Source organism: Microtus oregoni, unplaced genomic scaffold (assembly GCF_018167655.1).
Source record: "Microtus oregoni isolate MIOR12 unplaced genomic scaffold, Mior012 000019F_ref0000042, whole genome shotgun sequence".
NCBI lineage: Eukaryota > Metazoa > Chordata > Mammalia > Rodentia > Cricetidae > Microtus > Microtus oregoni.
Window position 1 is genome coordinate 18,910,700 of NW_024543078.1, and position 23,523 is coordinate 18,934,222.

Here is a 23,523-nt window from a genome sequence, read left to right on the forward strand (position 1 = left end):
GTGTGTGTGTGTGTGTGTGTGTGTGCGCGCGCATACGTATATACATAGATATTCCTAAATATAACTTGCTTAGTCTGTGTAATGTTACTTGTCTGTATGTTTCCAGGCTGACCATCTGGTACTGGGTAGCCAGTTGGTGTGCTCTTCCCTGGGGAAAACTATTGCCCCCACTCTCAGCACTCCTCAGTTGCCTGTAGCTCTTTGTTGAGGGTTGAGGCTGCATAGGCTTTCCCCTAGCCACTTTGGCTTGTCTGGCCTTGAACTCACAAAGATCTGTCCGCCTCTGCCTCCTGAATGCTGGGATTAAGGGTGTGGGTGCCACCAGCCATAGTTGTTAATAAATAAATGTATCAATTCTATTTTGGAGTTGTATATAGCCTAGAGGGATTATGAAGATCTTGGTGTCTATGAGCATGAAAGACTTTGGGGCACCTTAGCATTACTGCACCCCCCTTCCTGGGAACCAGGACCCTGGTAACCAACCACACGTGCACTGGAGCTTTGAGTACTTTCCATCCCCATTGTAGTCTTTCTTCAATAGACCCCTGGAACTGGGGTGAGACGACCTGCAGGTGTTCCTCCTTGTAATCGCCATAGCATTGATCAATTAGAGTTAGCTGACCGTTGAATGAACTAGTCAAAATAGTTGACAAATGATTTCTGGCCTTTCCCTTTGATTCTGTACTACCCCTCCCTGATTTTGTGGTTTTTCCTTTAAAGGAGCTTGTAATAGACAAAGCAGGGGTCCTTCTCTTGAGGCTGAGAGACCTTGCCGTGGCAGAATAAAAATTCCTCTTGCTATTGCATCAACCGTGCTGAGAGTGTCTCTTGGGGCGACCTCCTCCTTGGTGGGGCTTTAGGGCCCAACAAGCACACATTCTTCAGGCCATAAAAATGGTGAAAAGGTTGATGTGGACTGTGTATTTAGTTGGGTGTCAACCTTTTTCTTCCTAGGCAGATCTCATCCCCCGATAACCTATTGATTACGTTAATCATCTCACTGAGAGCCCAGCTAACAAGACATGAGCCCTATTGAGGGGTTACTTCACATCTAAGCCCTAAAAACCGGTTTTCCAAAATGTCTGAGGAAATCAACTGACAGACAAAGATGTATTTTCATCCATAGTGTTCGGTATCTGGTCACTTGGTCCTCTTGCTTCTGGACCTGTGGCAGGGAAGTCTGAGAGTGGAAAAGTGTTCATCTCATGACTGCCAAGGTGCAGAGGAAGCAAGAGGCAACAACGGGAGGAAACATAAGTTCTTTCAGGGACTGAAATTTACTGCCTCTAATGAGGCCCCAGATCCGACAGTTCTTACCACCCTCTCAACAATCAGTTCAATTATGAACCCATCCATGAGTTAATTCACTGAGGAGACTGGAGCCTTAATGATTCATTTCCCAGGATCCCACTTCTGAACCATGAGTTATCAGGTACCAACCGTGTTTTTATGCAAGAGCCTTTTCGGAACATTCATATTCAAACCATAACAACCTTATTAAAATTTTACCACTTATCGCACAAATACCTGCTGCAGGGGAAAAAATGTTTACCTGCTTACTTTTCTGACTCAGGATGCAATATAAAATCTAGAATCACCTGTTGCACTTATCTGTAAAAATTTAACCCAAACCACTCTTCTCCTCTAGCCTCACGGTCAACACAAATAAATACTCATCTCCTGTGGGATTTCTCCTGCAGCCCCACCCTGACTCCCTGGCAGAGAGTTCTGTTGTTCAATTCTATAAAGATGCAGTCTCTACCTGGTCAGATCTTACAGGTTAAGAGATTAGTTCAACAAAGACCGGTCCCAAGTCCAGGACCTCAAGTTCTGACTCACTGACAACAACCAGGTTCCTGCAGCCTCCTCCTCCTTGGGTTTTATTTGGATCGCTAGGATACCGTCACAGAACTCAAAGACTTACATTTGCCTGTTTTTTTAATAAATAAAGCTAAATACATGTGGTGGTAGGCTGTCACCTTGACTACATCTGGAATCAACTAAAACCCAAAAATGAAGAGCACATCTGTGAGGAATTTCTGATTAATTTGAAGTGGGAAGATCAACTTCTAAACTGAATCTTTGAGGCACACACACCTTTATCCAGATCTAATCTCTTGGAGGCCTGTATAAAGACATGACAGAAGGAAGCTTCTGCTCTCTGTGTGCTTGCTCTTGCCTTGCTAGCAAGTCCATTGGCATTAGAGTCTACTTCTTCAGTATTCCGGTATATACTGAAAGCCAGTGGAGATATGCAGCCTCATGGGCTGAGCAACTTCTGAGTTGTTGGTCTTTCCATTCACAGCCAGCCATTGTTGGATACACTGGATCACAGCCTGTGAGTAATCCTAATAAATCTCCATATATATATTCTCTCCAAATATATGGAGAGAAAGACGGAGAAGAAGAGAGATTCATTCTATAAGTTCTGATAAATTTTGTTACTCTAGAGTAGCAATTCTCAACCTGTGGGTTCCAACCATCAGAAAACCACATATTTCTGATGGTTTTAGGAGCAGAGACACCACTTAGTAATAAAATTACAGTCATGAAGTAGCAATAAAAATAATTTTATGGTTGGGGTCACCAGGGTCACAGAGTTAGGATGGTTGAGAACCTCCACTCTAGAGTTACTGTTTATATCATTTCCATCCACCTCTTCCTCTCCAATTCCTTCCCTGTCTGTTCCACTCTCTCTCAAATTCAGGGTCTTCTTTGCTGTTGTTTTTTGTTTTGTTTTTTTGAGCCAGAGGCTCTTTATGTAGCCCTGGCTGTCCTGGAACTCACTTTGTAGAGCAGGCTGTCCTGGAACTCAGAGCTCTGACTGCACCTGCCTCCTGGATCCTGGGATTAAATGCATGCCCACACACAGCTCAGCCTCTCCTTTAAGTATTGTTCTGCGTAGGCTGCTGAGTCCCTTCAGCGTTGCTCATATGTACAGGTGTCTAAAGCAGACCTCTTGGGATTGGGTAATGTATCCAGGGACTGTCTCTGGAGGGTTCTCTCTCTGGGCAGCCATTAGTTTCCTATAGTTTGTCTGGTATAGTGCATACCTTCAATCTCAAACAAAATTAGTAAAATTTAAAAAAATGTTTTGTGTTTTGAGGACAACTGACATTCCCCTCACCAGTTGGCATGTCAGTTGTCAATATGCAGGTACAGTTTAGATGGCCATCGTTTTTAGATTTCATGGGTTCTGCTTCCCTGTCATATATAGTAGACACACGACACACCCCACAGCAGACATCCTGGCTCTTACAATCTTTCCACAATGTTCCCTCAGCCTTAGATGTAGGGTTGTACTATAGATGTTGGCCAGCCCACAGTCAGTTGTTCTCTGCATTTTGAGTTGTGGATTTCTTTCTTTCTTTCTTTCTTCTTGTTTTTGTTTTTCGAGACAGGGTTTCTCTGTGGCTTTGGAACCTGTTGTCCTGGAACTAGTTCTTGTAGACCAGGCTGGCCTTGAACTCACAGAGATCCACCTACTTCTGCCTCCCTAGTGCTGGGATTGAAGGTGTGTGCCACCACCACCTGGCGAGTTGTGGATTTCTGTAATGGTTCCTGTACGTTGACTCATCCATCCCTGAATCTCAGGGATAAATCCAACTTGATCATAGTGGATGATCTTTTTGAAATGTACCTGTACTCAGTTTGCAAGTATTTTATTAAGGATTTTTGCATCTATATTCATGAGGGATATTGGCTCCCTTTCTCTCTGTCTCTGTCTCTCTCTTTCTCTGTGTCTCTGTCTCTCTCTGTCTCTCTCTCTCTCTCTCTCTCTCTCTCTCTCTCTCTCTGTGTGTGTGTGTGTGTGTGTGTGTGTGTGTGTGTGTTTATCTGGTTTTGTTCCTAATAGAATGAAGGTTGTTTTCCTTCAGTTTGGAAAATTGTGTCCAGAGTTGGAATAACAACAAACTCATGCTTCCAGACTCTGAATTCTGAATAAAATTTCACCCTACCAACATACATAAGGTGATTTGATTCCCTGCTTGTGTAAAATGAACGCAGCAATAGTCTTTGTAAAATACTTTAGAAGTGTCTGATTTATTTAAAATGTTAGCTAAAATATTACAAAAAGTCCGACAAAGGCGTATTTTCTCAGTAGTTCTTGTGGAACCCAGAGCAGCAGCTGAAGTTCTAAGGAGGCTTGTCTTTTTTTCTGCAATATAACCTACATTAGACAAAGCAACTGCGTACCTGATTGGGTTGGGGAAACCCAAGTGATGAAACTGCCAGGAACAACCGGACTCGCTGAACATAGCGGACAATGAGGACTACTGAGAACTCAAGAACAATGGCAATGGGTTTTTGATCCTACTGCTCGTACTGGCTTTGTGGGAGCCTAGGCAGTTTGGATGCTCACCTTACTAGACCTGGATGGAGGTGGGTGGTCCTTGGACTTCCCACAGGGCAGGGAACCCTGATTGCTCTTTGGGCTGACGAGGGAGGGGGACTTGATTGGGGGAGGGGGAGGGAAATGGGAGGTGGTGGCTGGGAGGAGGCAGAAATCTTTAATAAATAATTAATAAATTAATAAATAAATTTTAAAAAAGAAATCTAAAAAAAAAAGAAAGAAAAAGAAACTGCCAGGAACAGTGCGTCAGGTGATTAGAAGGAGGGTGGTTGAAAACCAAAATCCCTTTTTATTCCTTAATCTCCAACGGCTAAAGACAAACAAAATGCAAAATGAACGTGTTTGTAAACCGAGCACTGTGTCCTGTGGCTCCATTTCAGGCCTGCTGAGAAAGAATGAGTTGATCAAAGTGAGTGGGTTGCTTAGAACTGTGGGGCTGTGGCCGCGTGCAGCCAGCAGCTATTATCCGACCTGTTTCCAGGGACAGGTGAGCCTCATAATTAATCTCGGCTTCCATTTGGAGAGAAGCAAGAAATCTACCTCCCTGTCCTCTGAATTTATGTGTTAATCCCCCTGAGTTCTGGGGTAAAGTTTTTAAATTGGTGTAAAGACTTTTCCCATCTTTCCAAACACGTGAACGGGGATGCTGAATTCCCTAACCGAAGGCCTTAAGACATTTCCCTGGAAAGATGTTGATTGCTACCTTGGCTTGGTTTGGTGCGTTTCACATCTCCACTTCCAGAGCTAAGCCTCTGCTAAGGAAGCTAGATTTTGTTCTGCTGGCCTTGAACACTATGTAAATAAGGAGGAGGTAGAACTCCTGATTCTCCTGTCTCAACCTCCTAAGTGCTGGAATTATACACCTCTACCTCCTCCGTGCTGGGATTATGCACCATTAAGCCTAATGCTAGCAAGTTTTCTTAATTAAAAAAATTATTCAGAGACCCCTGGAACCTCACCTCTGAAGCATGAACCTTGAAAACCCAGAGATTTGGTATTGGGGATCTTTTCAAGAACAAATTCTTCTAAACAAACAGGCTTTTGGGGGCTGACAAGATGACCCAGCAGGGAAAACTGTTTACCTGGTAACCTAAGTTGTATTCCTGAACCTACACAACGTTGGAAAGAGAGACTTCACTCTGAAAAGATATCCTCTGACCTCCACACGTGGACACAAATAATAAATTTTCTGTTAATTTTTTCATATTTGCATCATTTTCTGCAAATAATTTTTAGTCAGTGGAGACTAGGGAGACGGCTCAGTGATTTAAAGTATGGCCGGTCAGAAACAGATTCCTAGCATCTCCATCAGGCAAATCACAGCCACCTAAAACTCCAGCTCGAGGGTGCCCTAGGCTCTTTGTTGGCCTCCAAGGGCTCCTGCATGAATGTGTGGATATCTTCACATAGGCACACACGCATACACATAATAAAGGTGAAAATACATCTAAAACGCAAAACCAAAAGGCTCTTGAATTGGTCAAATTATGCTCCTAGTTTTATGTATTCTAGGCACAGGAGAGTAAATAGAAGCCTGCCCTGCTCCCTCCTCTACAACAAATTGACTTGGGGAAAAGAAAGAGCAGCAAATTGTATGAACAAAGCACAGTCCTCCCTTCATGTCCTGTGAAGTTAGTCTCAGGAGCTCTTACCGGTTCCAACACTGACAGCTTCAGGCCTATAAAACGGCACTACAATGGCCTGTAACCTCTGAACATCATCCCATACACTTTAAACTATCTATAGAATATGCTGCCCAAAGCAATGTGAAATGCTGTGTAAATAGGGACTGATGACCAAGAAAAAAGTCTAACATACCGCATATAACCTATGGACATCCTCCTTTAATTGGCCCTAGATTATTTGTAGGATCTTGAATAATGGAAATAGCTTAGGGAAGCAGGACATAACACACACACCTTTAATCCCAGCACTGCAGAGACAGGCAGATCTGTGAGTTCAAGGTCAGCCAGGTCTACAGAGTGAGTTCCTGGGCAGCCAGGGATACACAGAGAACCCCAGACTCCAAAACAACAAAAACAAAAAGTAGTTTAGGGAATAGCAAAGAAAAACCACGTGGGCATCCTCTGCATAGGTAGAATTTTATCTAGACCAGTTTAAATATGAAGTTGGCTGATTCTGAAGATACAGTGTGCGGATACAGAAGCTTGACTACAACCGTACTAGCCACAGAGGCTTTATGTTAAGAACCCAGGGATTTGTGTTAAAATGCAGTGCTGAATTAACTGGGCAGTAAAATAAAGCTAAACCGCCAAAGGCAAGCTTCCTTCTTTGAGGAGACAATCGAATACAGGTGTAGGTCTTGCTAAAAGATGTCCCCTCCACCGTTCACAGTGAAGAACAAGCAAATCCACTTGGTCACAGTAGATGAAAGAAAGAAGGCTGAGAGACTTTTAGGAACCCCAAGGCTTTGGGTGTCACTTCCTCTCCTGATTCTATCAATGGCGGCTGAATGTGGCAATATGATGGCCGCGTAGCAAAGTACTCTTATTAGATACGCATATTCACATACTCCAAAAAGCTAAACGTTAGAGACTGTTATTACGGCTCAACGAAGATGTTTACTGCCAGAGCCAAGGAACTCATTTTGATCCCTGAGACCCGCACGGTGGAAAGGGAGAACGGACTCCCAGTAGTTTTCCTGTCTCCCACAAGCAGGCTAAAAAAAATATAATTATTGTTTTAAAAGAAAAAGTCTAAGATTAAGCTAAACATTTATTTTAAAGTTCTAGAGGCCACAAGGCTAGCAAATAGCAAATGCGGGTCTCCTCTGAACCAAATCCCGTCCTAGATGCTACCCAATGCCTCCCTAGTAAGGCTTTGTTTACACCGGCTGAAATCTCTCCTCTTCAAATCCTGCCAGTGCACATGGCATCCCCTCCTTTAGGAAGATGCTAGTGACCCTTCTGTAGTGGCAATTCATTTTATCTTAATAAATAAAGCTTGCCTGAAGTTCAGAGAGTAAAACAGCCCCACTGGTCAGCCTTACAGACCAGGCAGTGGTAACACACACCTTTAATCCCAGTAACCACACCAGTTGCCATAGAAACCGGGCAGTGCATACCTTTAATTCCAGTGGTGCACGCCTTAATCCCCAGATCTAGAGAGGAATACAAAATGAGAGACAGCTCTCAGGCAGTCTCATTCTGAGATTCCTGGAAGCAGGATCGTCATTTGGGACTGAGGTCGCCATTTCGGACTGAGGTCGAGGTAAGACCCAGTGGCTGGATGTTTTACTTTTCTGACCTTCAGGTCGAACCCCCAATTCTCTCTCTGAGTTTTTATTAATCGTGCATCACTCTTCCACCATGTTTAGGTGAGCCTCTTCTAGTGCCCTCATTGCAACTGGACCCCATCTGTATTTGTGTATATTTGTTCTCATGCAATAGACAATATTTGAATAGTCTGTATATATTTGTTCTCATGCAATAGACAATAGACTCTTGAAGATAGGGATCCAGCTTCTACAGCGTGTGCACATGCTTCTGCAGCAGGAGAATATTATTTGTATCTGAAGTTTTTCTCCAGCTTCTGGTGGAGAAATTCTGAACTCGATGAGGTCAAATAATAACACGTTTTCTTTTATGCATCAGAAAGAACCTGGAGCATGACAAACTGACAGACCAGATTTTCAATAAATTTTTGGGGTTTTTTGTTTGTTTGTTTGTTTGTTTGTTTGTTTTTGAGACAGGGTTTCTCTGTGTATGTCTGGCTGTCCAGGAACTCACTCTGTAGACCAGGCTGGTCTCAAACTCACAGAGATCCACCTGCCTCTGCCTCCTGAGTGCTGGGATTAAAGGTGTGTGCCACCACAGCCCGGCTTCAATAAATAAATCCATAAACAAATAATTCCTCCTTTCCTATGACCGAGTCACTTTCTCCAATCAAACAAGCTTTACTCCAGAGGAAAAAGACTTACGGTTTGAAATTACTTTTATTCCTTCTCATTTTAAAATCGATAACTTTCTCCCTCATTTTTATCCTCATAATCACAAATAACATTATTTTTAACTATTTGAAAATGTGAGATTTTTGTGGGGGGAGAGCGGGGAAGGGTGGGTCTTGGGTTTACCTTTTGGCTAACGGGTAGCAATTATGTTCAGCCTCTCAGCTAAACACCACAAAATCATAAATCAGGGCTTGGAGGTGGCGCTGTGAGGAAGAAGGGAACAAGTCAGACTACTTTATTTATAAGCTTTCTACTCTGAAATGACTATGTTAAAGTCTCACATTCTTGAATGTGTCGCTCTGGCGACAAAATCTTCACGACGTGTACCGATTACGCCTATGACTTAAAAGATGTGGGATAATGGAAGAGTTGAAAAGGTGTTAGGAAAAGCGGTGGTCTTTTCTAGATGTTTGCATTGCAAAAGCAAGGAAAGATTGGCGAATAAGCTTCCTAGAGGTTTGACTGGCTCGACAGTCCCCCAGAAAGGCACCACTTGACTCTGACAGCCGCGTTCGCGGCAGGAGCGCACTCTTGAGGTAGGCGGGAGCCCAGAGCTGACGGCTGGGGGCGTGGCCGAGGGCGGTCCCGCGGCTCCAGGGGCGGGGCCGCAGAGGGCGAGAGGCAGCCTGGGAAGCAGCGCCATATTGGCGGCGGCCGCGCTGTATTGTCATAAATAGAGCCGGTTCTGTGGTGTTTTCACTACTCGGTTGACTGCCTCGGCCGTTGTGAGTGGGGAAGTGAGCGAGCAAGCGAGCTGCAAGCGAGCAAAGGGAAGTGGACAGAGGAAGGAAGAGAGGGCAAGAACAGGACCCCAGAGCGAAAGACACTCGCTGGAGAGAGACGCAGGAAGCGATGAAAGAGATGTCTGCGTAAGTGGGGGCGGCGGTTGAGGGCGAGGTGGAGAGAGGTGCGCTGAGGTGGGCAGCCCCGCGGCTCCCAGCCCCTGCGCCCCGCACCCTGCGCAGCCGGCCCGGACGTCTGCTGCCCGCTGCCCGCTGCCCGCCACTCCGCAAGGGCACCTCCCGGACCCCGCGGCTCCGCCGGCCGCCCGGCGGGGGACTCGGGAGTCGCCGTCAGCCTCCTGCCGCCCGCCTCTGAGGACGCCCCCAGACCGGGATGAGGGGGAAAGGCGCGTGTGGCTGAGGAGGACAAACGGTCGGTCACTCTCCTGCCCCAGCCCGGTCTGAGCCCGCCTGCTCCTGTCTGCATTGGCGCAAAGATCAGCCCTCTGCCTCCCCCTCCTCCCTGCCGGACCCGCTATCTCCAGGTCTTCCGGAGGGAGTGACCTAGCCCAGCCCCAGGTTTGGGGTTGGTTGCTCCCTGAGAAGGGCTGAGCCCCCTACCCCATCCCTTCCCACGGAACCACACTGTCTCCCGGGCTGGACCCTCCCCCCCCCCCCCCCCCCCCCCGCTCACACTTAGAGAAGTCAGAAGCAGTTTCTGTACTTGCCAGAAATGTATTAGAGCTTCCTACGTTTCACTTTAACCAGAGGTAATCTAAACATGCAGGAAAATGCACAGAAAAACAAAAACACCATCTGTGTAACCACCATCCGCTTCTCCCAAAGAACAGCATGGGATGTCTTCTTCCCTCTTTAATCTTTCTTTAAAAGAAGTCGAGCCTTCCAGTACATCTGCAGGACTCGCCTAGCCCTTCTCTGATCCCATTCCTGCCGCTCTTCCACGGCCCCAGAGTACTGAATTTGGTGGTATTGTAACATTCTTAATGTTAATAATACATAGTCTCATGTCCATAGACCACTGTACTTGTTTTAAACTGTTTATAGGTGGCATCCCAGTACTCTGCAGCCTGCTTCTTTAGAGCATGTTCTCTCTGACCTTTCTCTGTTATTGTTTTCATTTCCAATAAATTCTTATTAGCTAATGTATTCCACTTATAAACACACCCCAGTGCAGCAGTCTTTTTAGTGACGATTTTAGGTTATTTGAAAGGTTGGTTTTTGTTTTTTTAACAAACTTTGTCAATGAACATTCTATTTGCTTATTTGTGTACCTGCAGTAAAGTTTTTTGTAAGGTCTTATAAGTGAAATTGATAGGTTGAAGGGTATGTGGGGGAGGTATGTTGTTTATTTCCCCATTTTCCCACAAGAGGGGTTCAGAACCCTAGATTTTGAATTTGGAACTCTAGATAGCCAACTTTTTGAAGATTCAAGTGCAGGCAACAAAGATACATTGTCAGAGCTGAAGTAGTTATGGAAGGGATAATGGAGAGGTGGGAAGAGGTTGAGACCCACCTCCCAAGAGTTCTTGGGATTGATATTGAACATCTGTCCGTGTCATGTATTTCTCATACACAAACACCCTTATCTCTCTTAGGTAGAGAAGAGCAAATCTTTAGATAGGAGAAATACAACTTGAAATAATTAATTGAAGTTTTGTTTGTTCTACAGCAAGATGAAACTGAAGTTGGTTTTGACGCTCCCCTTATTTTCATTAAGTCATTTCAAAGGTATATAGGCTGATTGTTGAAGTGAGGTTTCACACAGCCCAAACTTGCTTCTGCTTCTACCTCTGGGCTGCTGCTGGGATTAGGCCCTGCACCAAACCTGGCTCAGCTATCTTATCTTCTATATTATTCTTTCTCCCCACCTAATAAAATCTTCAGCTGAAGAACACATCTTAGGTTGTACGCTAACTGGTGATAAGCCCCTGTTTTGTTTCTGGTGCAGAGATAGGACTCACGGCCCTACACATGCTAGATGTCACTCTGTCACTGAGCTATGCCTCCAGCCCCAAGCCCATGTTTTAAGCTTTTAGTGCAAAAAGAATTAACTGCTGTTTTATTTTTGTGGTGTTTATATTTTTAAATTGACACATTTGTACATAATTTATATAAAGTAATTGGCATGTCTATTACATTTGCTGATCATTATGTAAATATATATAATGCAGTTATTAATCACAATTGCCCTACTGGCCTATAGAATATTAGAAATTAATCCTAGAGCCATGCATAGTGGCTCACACCTCTAATTCCATCCCCATGGAGCAGAGGCAGGTGGATCTCTAAACTGGAGTTCAGCCTGTTCTGCATAATTTTAGGACAGCCAGAGATACATAGTGACTGTGTCTTTTGAAAAAAAAATCCTAGTATCGGATTACACTATTTTTTGGTGAAAAGGTGTTGTTATGTAGCATAGGCTTTGAATTCAGATTCTTCAACTTTCTAAAAGAAGGGATTAGAGGCGTGGGCTGATATGACTGTCCCATTTATTAATCTTTGTTTTCCTCTGTTATTTTTTAAAGGGTTAATTTACTAAAATTAAAAGACCACCTTTTGTTTTGAGATTACATTCTTATTGTTCTAAATAGTTCTTTATGCAAATATGAAGAAAAGTGGTTAGCAGGTTAGCACATCTTTTAGTCATAGACGTAGTCAGAAATCTGTGGTGCTTTATTCAAAGATTGTAATTTCCTACTGGGTAAGGTCTATTAAGGGTCACTTGTATCCTTTAAAATGTTGCTATTTAGTGTAAAAAATTCAATTATTCAGTGTGAAAATGGTGTGAGTTCCAATCTAAAATGAAGAGAATATTCACTACAGCCACAAAATATTAGAACTGTAAATTCTGATTCAAGGAAAAGATTTTGTTAATGTAGATTTCTCAAAGTCTAGCTTAGTTGTGATTTCTTTTTAAAGTGTGTCCTAAAGACCTGAGGGAATGTTTTGTTCCTTTACTTGTTGGAACACTATTGTTTTTGCTAAGAGTGTCTTTCAAGTGTTCGACTGCTTTTCAAAGACTGTAATCTAAATGGTACTTGACTCAGTCTGCAGGGTATAATGGAGGTAGCCCTGGCACTGGTCCCACCGAGGCTCTTTGCATTTGAACTGAGTGGTGTTGATACAGTTGTCTTGATGCCAATATATACTGCTATGGGCTTCAAAAGACAACCACGAAAGCTAGAGGCTGTGTGAAAGCCCTTCATGAAAACCAAATATTCACCTTTCCCTTTTGTGAAGTGGCTTCTTTGGTAATGTTAACAAACTTTCAGTGTGGCTCATCTAACCTTACTGGATTAAAAGGTTCAGTGTATTGGTATGAAACAATACTCAAATTTTCTTCTCTCTGTTTCTTTTTTCTTGAACAGAAACACTATGCTGGACAGCCAGCATCAACAAAAGCATTATGGAATTACCTCTCCTATTAGTTTGGCATGTCCTAAGGAAATTGATCATATTTATACACAGAAATTAATTGATGCCATGAAACCATTTGGAGTATTTGAAGATGAGGAAGAATTGAACCACAGGTATGCCATTGAAACTATAAAATATTTTTACAGTATACTATTTAATCATTGACTCATACATACTGAATGTTTAATGATTCCTGCCTAATTGCATAAAAATGCCAAAAAAAAGAAAAACCTTGGCTGTCTTGGAATTTAAATTTTTAATAGGGATTAGGAAAGGAGACTAACAACTAGTCAAATAAGTAATTACAGTGTTATACATGGTAAGTACTAGTGAGAAAAATAAATTTGAAGGTAGACATCTTCAGAGAAGACCTCATTGAAAGAGACACTTAAGGAAAATGTTAAAGTTGAGGAAGGGAGCCATGTGGATGTTTGAAGGAAGAGCATTGTGGCAGAAAGCCTCAGGTGAGGGGTAGTTGATATATTCAAGGAGTATATAGCAAAAGATCTTGGGTGTCTAAAGCAGAGCAAGTAAATGGGAGAGATTAAGACAAAGAATGCATTAGGAAGGAGTTTAGAGGACAAGGGTACTTTGTAAGCCATTGTATTAGGATTTTGAGTAGAAGATTGGCATGATCTGACTCATGTTTTAACAGTTACTCCAACCATTGTGTCGGGCATAGTCTATAAAGGGTGTCAGGGGCCAGGGGACAAAGCAGAAGCAGAGAGACTAGCTAGAAGGTCATTATAATAACCCAGGTTAGAAATATCTGAAACCTGAGGATGGCAATAGAAATGAATAATATAATCTAGATGTATTAAAGACAGGCTTGTTTAATGACAAATAGAAATTTCCCTGCATTTTACTGGATGAAGTTCCGTTTTGGGGGAAGACTGAAAAGGAAGCAAGTTTGTAAGGATCAGGAGATAATGTTCCATGTATTTGTAGGATGCCTACACCATTTTTAAATATGGATGTGTATTCCATTGGTTTTAAATTTAATAATACCAAACTACATTAGTTAAGTACTATTTCATAACAATTAGCCAATAGTTAACCTATTTTAATTAAACAAAAACCCGTGAGTATCAACGAGAGAGAATGCTGTAGTCTCTAGTACCACACTGCATTGATGTAATTCTGTAGTAAGGCAGAGAGTTGACAGTTAAGTTTGTCTCTGTAGCCTCATTAAAGGTAACTTTGTGATTTATATTAGAATTTTTAATTTTTGAAGACAACTCAAAGACCACAAAGTATTATCATCACATGTAGCATGTCTGACACCCTTAGATCTCTCAGATGTGCTGTATATCAACAGATGTGATAGCATTAGCACATATATAATACGGACTTAACGTAGCATCATTGCAAAGTTTTTACCTGCATGTTTATTTCTTTAAAATCATTTAGTTTTTGTTTTTGACTTAAAGTGTAAATCTAAAAGTTCTCATCTTTTATTATAGGCTGGTTGTTCTTGGTAAATTGAACAATTTAGTGAAACAATGGATTTCTGACATCAGTGAAAGTAAGGTAAGATTAAAACTGCATAGAATTTGTTGTTTCATATTGTAGGCATTCATCCTAGCAATGGTGTGTAAGAGTCAAATTATCTGAAGTGCTTTAGATTCTGCATTGTGTTCAGTAGTAATTTTATACAATATTTGGATGTCTCCCTTTGTACCTTTTGGAAGAATGCTGTTTGCCTTGTTCGCAAAGGGCAGTTTTCTTTTTCTTTGTTGTGATTGTCCTTTTGCAGAACAGTAAAAGTATGTGAATAAATGAAACACGGGTTCAATCCATTAGTTTTTGACTTTCATATCTTACAACTATATCAAAATCTTAATATAAGTATTTCATTTTAAATGAATATTGTAATTTTGTAGCTCTCCATTTCGATTTACAGTAAGTTAGCCAGCAGCTACCACATTGAGCAGTACAACAACAAAAACCAGGCTGTCTGACATATTTGGGAATAAAGTGGCCTAGACAACTGAATTTCTAAATAAATAGGGTTTTACCCAGCCGGGTGGTGGTGGCGCATGCCTTTAATCCCAGCACTCGGGAGGCAGAGGCAGGCGGATCTCTGTGAGTTCGAGGCCAGCCTGGACTACAAGAGCTAGTTCCAGGACAGGAACCAAAAGCTATGGAGAAACCCTGTCTTGAAAATTCAAAAAAAAAAAAAAATAGGGTTTATTAGTTTGTGTTTCTCATGTGGAATTCTCTCAATTGCAGATGCTTGGCCCGTAAGACATAGAAGTTTGCAGTATTCTCCTCCTATAACTTACCTCATCTTTCTGCCTTTTTAGAGAATGTTGGATTGTGAATTTTTTTTCTTTCTCCCCCTCAACTGCCCCCCAGAGACAGGGTTTCTCTGTGTAGTCTTGGCTGTCCTGGAACTTGCTCTGGAGGCCAGGCTGGCCTTGAACTCACAGAGATCCACCTGCTTCTGTGTCCTGAGTGCTGGATTAAAGGTGTGCACCACCACTGCCTGGCTATGAGTTTTCTTTATTGTTGCATGCATTATCATGAGTATTTTACTGGCTGTACTAGGATAAGATAGGCCATGTTCAACTAGGTGGTAAAAGTTTTTCTAGTCAGCTTCTTAGCACTATACCTAGTTCCTGAGATAGACTATTTAGGAAGAAAAGGTTAAGCTAGCATACAGTTTGGATGTTCAGATTCAAGTTCAAACAACTCTAAAGTTTTGAGCTAGTGGTGGAGGTGGGAGGCTGGGGCAGCAGATGGTGGTAACAGGAGTGGAGTGAATGTCAGAGCAAGTGTTACAACTCTTTCTAGGAAACAATCAGTGGCATCCTATCTAATCCCCTTGGAGGGCGCACTTCCCGTGACCTAAGAACTTCCTACTTTCCCAGTCAGCCCAGCCTCCCTAAGATCCTCAGTTTCCCAATGCTGCCAGGAACACTACTTAGAGTAAACCATTTGCCCATTCACCAAATGGCCCCAACTCTTGAAATGTGATTCTGTTTGTTCATACAGTATTCTCACCTCTTTCCCTTGACAGTACCCAGTTTCATGTGAATGTTTCAGTGTATCTACTATAAAGTCTATTTCTGCCCTATGAGCTATATGGAGTTAGAAATTTTCTGTTAGCATTCTCATTTATCTTATACCTTGGATAAATTTGTAGGATTGTTTCTTCTAACTTAGAATAAGGCAATGAGCTTCTAAAGACTGAAGACTTTAGTCATTAAATTTAATCTAATCTCTGTTATTTACTTTTGCTGGAAAAGGCCATCTGGTTCATTTCTGGTGCCTCAAGGTCATTGGATAAGTTAGGTTCTAGAGATGATTATGTTGGTCATGAATAAACAAAAAGTTAATTTTAACATCTATCCAGTAGGTAGAGTAGCTAGTCATTGTATCAATAGCATACTTTTTAATGTATATTCTAACGTGGGAAATAACTAAAGGATTTGAGCTAAGTCAAAGACCATTTGAATATTGTTGAGATACTCTAGTCTAAAACATAGATAAAATTGTTTTGGTTAAGTTCTGTAGCTATATAAAAATATTTTATCCTGTAATTCATCATATCACTTTCTCATAAAAATGCAAAGATCATCCTTTTTCTTTTTTGAGGCAGTGTCTATGTCATCCTGACTGTCATTAAACTCTATATAGACGAGACTGGCCATAAACTCGCAGAGATCCTCTTGCCTCTGCCTTCCAGTTCTGAGATGAAAGGTGTGCACCACCATACCCAGCAAGGATCATCCTATTTATTTATTTATTTATTTATTTATTTATTTATTATGCAGTATTCTGTCTGCTTGTATGCCTGCAGGCCAGAAGAGGGCACCAGACCTCATTACAGATGGTTGTGAGCCACCATGTGGTTGCTGGGAATTGAACTCAGGACCTTTGGAAGAGCAGGCAGTGCTCTTAACCGCTGAGCCATCTCTCCAGCCCTTTTTTTTTTAACATAGAAAAGTAAAATAAAATTTTAAATGTCCTGGTATAATTATTATTTTTATTAATGTAAGTCATTAATAAATTTATTGACTCCCATCAAGAATGACCTCATTCTTGAAGAAGGCTGAAATGCTAATATCAAACAATTAAACATACTTTTAACAGAAACGATAAAGGAACATGAGTTTGACCAAAATTTTGATAGTTGAGTTGCTTGAAGGAGCCTTAAAGTAATTTTATACAATCTTTTAATCAAGATTGACAAATATACAGTATATCAGTTGTTCATTAAAAGATTGTAAACATTAAGGTGGAAAATAATTTAAGTGATTGAATGCCTTTTCTTTTAGAATCTCCCCCCTTCTGTTGTGGCTACTGTTGGTGGTAAAATTTTCACATTTGGATCTTATAGGCTTGGAGTACACACCAAAGGTAACTGCTCTTTATTTATGTTCTAGTGATAATTTTAGTAAACTGTTTTAGTTATTTACAGTTAGTGTGTAAGGAACATAGTTCCCATTATCTTACTACTGTTAATAAACATTGCTCATTTTCCATACTTAGTTTTTATGTAAACTTTAATGAAAATATTGGATATCCTTCTTAAGAAATCACTTTATTTCTGTAGGAGCTGATATTGATGCACTTTGTGTAGCCCCAAGACACGTGGAGAGATCAGATTTTTTTCAATCTTTTTTTGAAAAATTGAAACATCAAGACGGCATTAGAAACTTAAGAGTAAGTATCCTTTGACATTTAATATTTTGAAGTTAGAAACAGTTGTAAAAGCAAGGGCTTAGGATTATTGACATACCTCTTAAGTTGTTATATCTTGTTAACATACACGGAAATGAAGAACATGAGTTTATAGTTCTGTAGACTGCTTTTATATCTAGACTCTACACCTGTAGCTCTTAGCTCTCCGTCTGAGCCTCGGGTTTCTCATCTCGAAAATAGGAGATGTGGTAATAACTTTTATGAGATATTTTTGAGGATTAATGTGATAGTAGACTCAAACCACTTACTATAATGTCTGATAAATGGCTGGTGTATATCAAATTGTGGAGGATAGTCTCTGTAAGATTCCATTAATGACTCTGTATATCTAGCCTTCGTTTAGCAAGTAACCTTTCCATACTAGCAATCTATAAAACCCTGGCTGCAGTTCTGCAGGATAATTTGTATGTGTGTATTTGCAAGTGTGCGGGGTGATCATGCACTTGGCGTGTTGCTTTTGGAGGCCACAGGACAAGGTTGAGTGTCCTCAAAAACGTTGTCTACCTCCTGTCAGACACAGTCTTCATTGGCCTCGAATCACCAGTTAGGGTAAATTTACTATCAGTGAGCCCTCGGGATCCTCCTGGTTCTTCAGTGCACCATTGTGCTCCATATTGGGCTCTGTGGATTGAACTCAGGCCCTGTGTTCTCAGGTCAAGTACTGAACTAAACCAGCCCCTAGCATTTTTTTTTTGTGTGTGTGTGTGATAGATTATATTAGAGCTCTGAATATTAAAAAAATAACACTAATGCTTTTTGTAATTTTTTTAGTCTCTCACGTCATAACTCCTGCTCAAACTCATTGTGTACCATCAGTGACCTTGAATTTTTGAGCCCCCTGCTTCTCCTGAGTACTGGAGTGGCTTACCATACAGTTTACACTTAACGCTTTTGTAATAGTCATTTTCAATTTAGATTCCACAAATAGTGCCCAGATGACAGCAGTTCTGCCTTCCAGTTTCTGACAGACATTATCAACAGGATAAATCAAATAACAGCTGAAGAGATGATCCCTGTGACCTGAATTACACACGTTATAAAATAGAAGGCCTTAACCTGCATATTAGACCAAAATGCTTTTTGCTTTTTTTTAACTGAATAAAATACAAATTAGAAGAAAAAATGGGATATTATATTGACAGGAAGGATAAAGGGCTAACCCATGTGATATTTTTGTCTTTTTCTTTTATAGGCTGTAGAAGATGCCTTTGTGCCTGTTATAAAATTTGAATTTGATGGTATTGAAGTAAGTATTTAATAGTTTTTTATTTGAAAATCGAAATATTTAACCTATAATTTTGTTTTAAAATCAGACTTAGCATTGGCACATTTTTGTTCGGATTTGGTTTGGGGCTTGGGTTTTGAAGTAATCTCACTATGTAACTTTAGTTGTCTTCTAGGAATTAAGATTACAGGTGTGTATCAGCTGTCCTGGCACTCAGCACATAGTTTAAAGAATTAAATAGTAGTCTTTTCACCTCCTTTCCCACTTCTCTTGGCTACTCACCATGGACAGTGAACCAGTTTCCATCTCTCCCCTCATGCTTTTTGTACACAACCTTCCACATCCCATAGTCATCTAGAATAATTTATCTGTTATAATTTCATTTGGAACAGTGTTCTGTTTACATTATCTTAAAACAGTTTTCAAAGCTCAGTACTGAGTGTACTGAATTACCATTCCTTTGCCTTGGCACATTTTTTTCCTCAGGAGTTAGTGATTATTTAGTTCTGTTAGTTTGGTTGTTTGTTATACCTATGTCTAATTGAAGCTCAGTCTTTTCTGGTCATCAGCATCTTGAGAAATGTCCACTGAATCTTCTCACCTGTTCCCGTCTCAGCTGCCTGTTGCCCATCTTGGCACAGCTGGCATCTTGTTCTCTCTACCATCTTCCTAAAAGTTTCTATTCCTACTCTAGAATGTTCTTCTTTCTAGATATACGGTACCATTTTACTGGAGCTCATCCATTGGATTTCTGAAAAAGAATTTGTTTTCTTTTTATCTTGCATGCTTAAAAATCACTGAATTCATAATTTTGCTGAGTGCACCATTCTAGGTAGGAAATGATTTTTTACATACTTTAAGGCCTTCATTGTTTTGTATCTTCTGTACTGTTGAAAAAGTACCATTTTTAGTCGTTCTTCTTTGTATGTGTGACCAGTTTTGTATCTTGTGTAATTGTTTTTCTTTTGTCTGCATACTTGTAGAATGTATGATGATAAATGCTTTGGTGTGTGTTTTTAATTGATGGGCTTGGCATGCAATAGTCCTCTAGTGTGGAGACTCAGTTCTTGGAACTTTTATTGAGTTCTTTTGAATTTCCTGCTTTTGTTTGCACACGTGTCTTTTTTCATGGAATTTTAATGTTTGTTGAGTCTCCAGAACAGCTTTCTATAAATTATAAATAAATAAAAACGCGCACGCACACAAAATTCTTCTTTCTCACTTATTAACCACATCTTCATATTTTTTTATTCTGCCTTTTGGTGTTATCTTGTCTTTCAAGCTTTGTAATGATTTCTGAAAATACTTTTTATATTTTCTAAATGTTCTTTAAAATTTATTTATATATTTATTTGTAGCTACCTGTCCTTATTTCCCGAATAAAATGTTTAAATCTGTTTTCTTTGGTCTACTGGGTCTGTTGCCTTCTGTCTACCTGCTTTCCAGCTTCTGTGCCTTTTGCTGCTGTTTCTTCTGTTTTGTTTTTCCTAGTAGTTTATGCCATAAGATAAAAACAAACTAAACCAAAACCAAATCAAATTTTCCTAATACTTTAGTTGAATTTCAAGAGGGGGGTAAATGTAAACATGTGTTGGGTCTTCCTCTCTACTTCAGACTTACAGTAATTGTCCCACATCCAGTCACCTTCATAGACCTTTTGATGTTTCATTAGAATGTCTCAGATTAATAATTGGAACTTTTTACGTTTTGAGTTGGGGCTGAGGAGAATGAAAAGTAATATTAATCTTTTTTTTTTTTTTTTTTTTTTTTTACATCTTTCCAAAGATTGATCTAGTCTTTGCAAGACTGGCAATACAAACCATATCAGATAATTTAGATCTAAGAGACGACTCTCGCCTAAGAAGCCTTGATATACGGTGTATCCGCAGCTTAAATGGTGAGTTTCTAAAGAAATTTTAGATGCCTGCTTGAAAACAATGAAGTAAATAGAGCCTTTTTGCAGAATTACTAATGCACTATTTTAAGGCTCAAACAATCTAGAACAGTTGGAATACAGCTCAGTTTTTCAGCACAAGTTTAGTGTGTGAGAGACCTCGCATTGCCGTGTCCCAAATCCAGAAGGTTTAGTCATAGTTTTCTTTCTAAAATTAGTATGATCACATTTAAACATCCTAAAGAGTATCATTTAGTTGAAAGATTAAGTTTAGAATTGTGGTTCATAAACTTAACTATTTTAGTTTTTAGGAGTCCCATAAACCTTTAACATTTATTGAGAACCCCAAAATACATTTGTTCACCTGGGTTATATGTCAGTATTTACCATATCATGATTAAAAACAATTGTTTAAAATATTTATAATTCACTGGAAAAAATATAAATTAGTAGTACATCTTTTTATAATTTTTTTTTAACATACCAATCCCAGTTGCCCTTCCCTCCTCTCTTCCCATTCTTCCCACCTCATCCCTCCATCCACTGCCTAGGGGAGGGTAAGATCTCCCCTGGGAAGTCAGCTAAGTCTGTCCCAAAACCTCATTGAGGCAGGACTAAGCCATCCCTGACTTACCCAGATGCCTAGGCTGAGCAAGGGTATCTCTCCACAGAGAATGGTCTCCACAAAGTCAGTTCACGCATTAGAATTAGATCCTGGTCCTACTGCCAGTGGCCCCACACACTGCCCAAGCCACACCATTGTCGCCTGTATTCAGGGGGCCTAATGTGGTCCTATATTTAAAATAGATTTTGTTTTCTGGTTACCTTAATACCTTGTCACACTAATATCCAGTGATCTGCCTTATGCCTTTTTGCTCTTGCCTGTTTTTTGTTTTTGTTTGTTTGTTTTTAACTATTGTACTCTATTTGGAAAATATTAGTTCTCAAAGTTATTTTTATCTTCCAAATGTTAGTACAGATTTCACTATGAAGTGGATTTTAAATTGTAGTGATTAATTAATATTAGCACCAATTCTGTCATAAGAGTCTTTAAAGTATTAGAAGCTGTCAGGTTCCCAATAGCAGATACAAGTCATTTATAACCATATAACTTGAAAGCTTAAATTCTCTTAATCCATAATAAATAATGTCATTGTTTTCCTTGAGGCAAGGAACTTACCTAAGTTTTCATAGATTATCTACTGAATACCCAGTATGTAACCTTGTTGATCTGCCAGTTATAATTTCAAGAAACTGGATATTCTTTTAAAATACAACAAAAATGATGACACACCTCGTTCCTTTTGATTGTTTTTCTCAACTGTGATAGTAGTGAAGACACATTTTATACCTGTATACTCGGTTGCCACTGCCATGATTGCCCTCTAAGGTAGTTTTAGCCATTATTGCCAATACCTCATCAATGCAAAGTTAACACTGTGAAAATGGCAATGAAAGGTGTAGTTTTCTTATAAAAATAGATTTGACCTCACAGATTATTCAGGTTTGAGAGCCACTGATTTAGTCTCTTGTTTCACATTTTTTGGTTTTTTTGTTTGTTTTTGATATTTAAGACAATATTCTCTGGGTAGCCCTGGCTGTCCTGGAACTCACTCTGTAGACCAGGCTGGCCTGGAACTTAGAGATCTGCCTGCCTCTGCCTCCTGAGTGCTGGGATTAAAGGTGAGCACCACTGCGTCCACTTTATTTTGTTTTCCTGAATGTACTAGTAAATTACACTTGTCTGTGGAAAGGATTGTATTGAAACAATAGCAGTTTTATAAATTGGAGGCATTTTGATTAAGTCAGATGAAGAAGAAACTGAAAAGGAACTCAGACCCATCTCTACTTCAGCACTGGATTCCATTCCCATGCACTTTAAGTTTCTCAGAAGTAAAGGACCTCTTCACGTGTGCTTAAAATTTATGCAGCGTGACTTATCGTTCATATTTTTAGCATTTGAGAGTTTGAAGGTTAGGAGACAGTTTGAATTGACAAGGTTTTGTTCCTTAGTGAAAAATCAATATTTTGTCTTTTTCAGGGTGTAGAGTTACTGATGAAATTTTGCACTTAGTGCCAAATAAAGAAACCTTTAGACTCACCCTAAGAGCAGTCAAATTATGGGCAAAACGTAAGTATCCGAAGTCTTTTATGTGTCCTAAAATTCTAATTTTCTGTTGCCAGTAATTGAAGCGCATATGAAGACTCTGACTTTCCTGATGCTATTGAGGGTTGATGGCCAATAAACCTGGAAAAGCTGCTTTCCAGGTGTACTGGTGTATGTGTGACTCTCTGTCCTCCCATGTGCAGGTGTGTGTGTGTGAGTCATAAAAGGCCCTGTCCCTCGTTCTGCTCTGACATGGGTCATTCTCTAGATTTCTAACTGTATTCAGACCCTGCTTTAGAATGGGGATATATGATGACTGAGGAAATGGCTCAGTAGGTAGGAGCATTTGCTGCATGAGCTGAGTTTGAATCTCCTACACATGTGCAAATGGCGAGCCATGACTGTGTGTGTCAGTAACCACAAACTCAGCACAGTAGGGCAAGAAATCAGGCAGGGAGTTAAAGCAGGATACAGACATGCTTCCTCTGACCTGTGTGTGCGTGTACCTGTACACACATGTTCATGCATACTATACACACACACACACACACACACACACACACACAATTTTTAAAAGAAAAAGAATGGTGATAATGGTCTGAAGAATGAATTATTAAATAATTTTGTGGCCATGCAACTGAAATTGAATGTGCTCACATGTTCACATAAACCTTTTTGGTATAGCCCGCTGTAAACTTGGTCTCTAGAAAGCTATGGCTCCTAAAACCTGCATAACCTTTTAACTGTATGAATAGTGTAGGCCTTTGTAAGACACTAAGTACTTTCATGGAGAAGATACCTAAACACAGTGTGGTACAGCAAAGTCACACACATAAAAATGATCTGTGTGCGATACATATGATAGATAGATGGAAATTGCTAAACCCAAAGGTGGTTTGAGTGAGTCTGAATGCGTAGTGAGTGTAAATGCCCAGGGCATTGATGTCCACTACTGTAGACTTATGAACACTGTATACTTTAGTCTCACTGATTTATAAAAGTTTTTTTCTTCAATAATTAATTAAGCTCAGCTTATTGTAATTTTTTGTTGTAAACTTAATTTTTCTTTTTTTTTTAAAATATTTATTTATTATGTATACAGT

General features: G+C 40.2%; 1 protein-coding gene across 3 annotated transcripts in view; it reads left to right on the plus strand.

Moving 5' to 3' along the window:
* The first annotated feature begins 8,977 nt into the window (after positions 1 to 8,977).
* The window catches only part of Papolg (poly(A) polymerase gamma), a 29,760-nt gene continuing 15,214 nt past the window's right edge, over positions 8,978 to 23,523 (plus strand). For all 3 annotated transcript variants that reach the window (XM_041669850.1, XM_041669852.1, XM_041669851.1), the window contains exons 1-8: positions 8,978 to 9,193; positions 12,436 to 12,597; positions 13,948 to 14,014; positions 16,768 to 16,849; positions 17,046 to 17,155; positions 18,387 to 18,440; positions 20,205 to 20,316; positions 22,355 to 22,444. In XM_041669850.1, the coding sequence (XP_041525784.1) occupies positions 9,177 to 9,193; positions 12,436 to 12,597; positions 13,948 to 14,014; positions 16,768 to 16,849; positions 17,046 to 17,155; positions 18,387 to 18,440; positions 20,205 to 20,316; positions 22,355 to 22,444 (694 nt within the window). In that variant the 5' untranslated portion in view covers positions 8,978 to 9,176. The remainder of the gene's footprint in view (positions 9,194 to 12,435; positions 12,598 to 13,947; positions 14,015 to 16,767; positions 16,850 to 17,045; positions 17,156 to 18,386; positions 18,441 to 20,204; positions 20,317 to 22,354; positions 22,445 to 23,523) is intronic.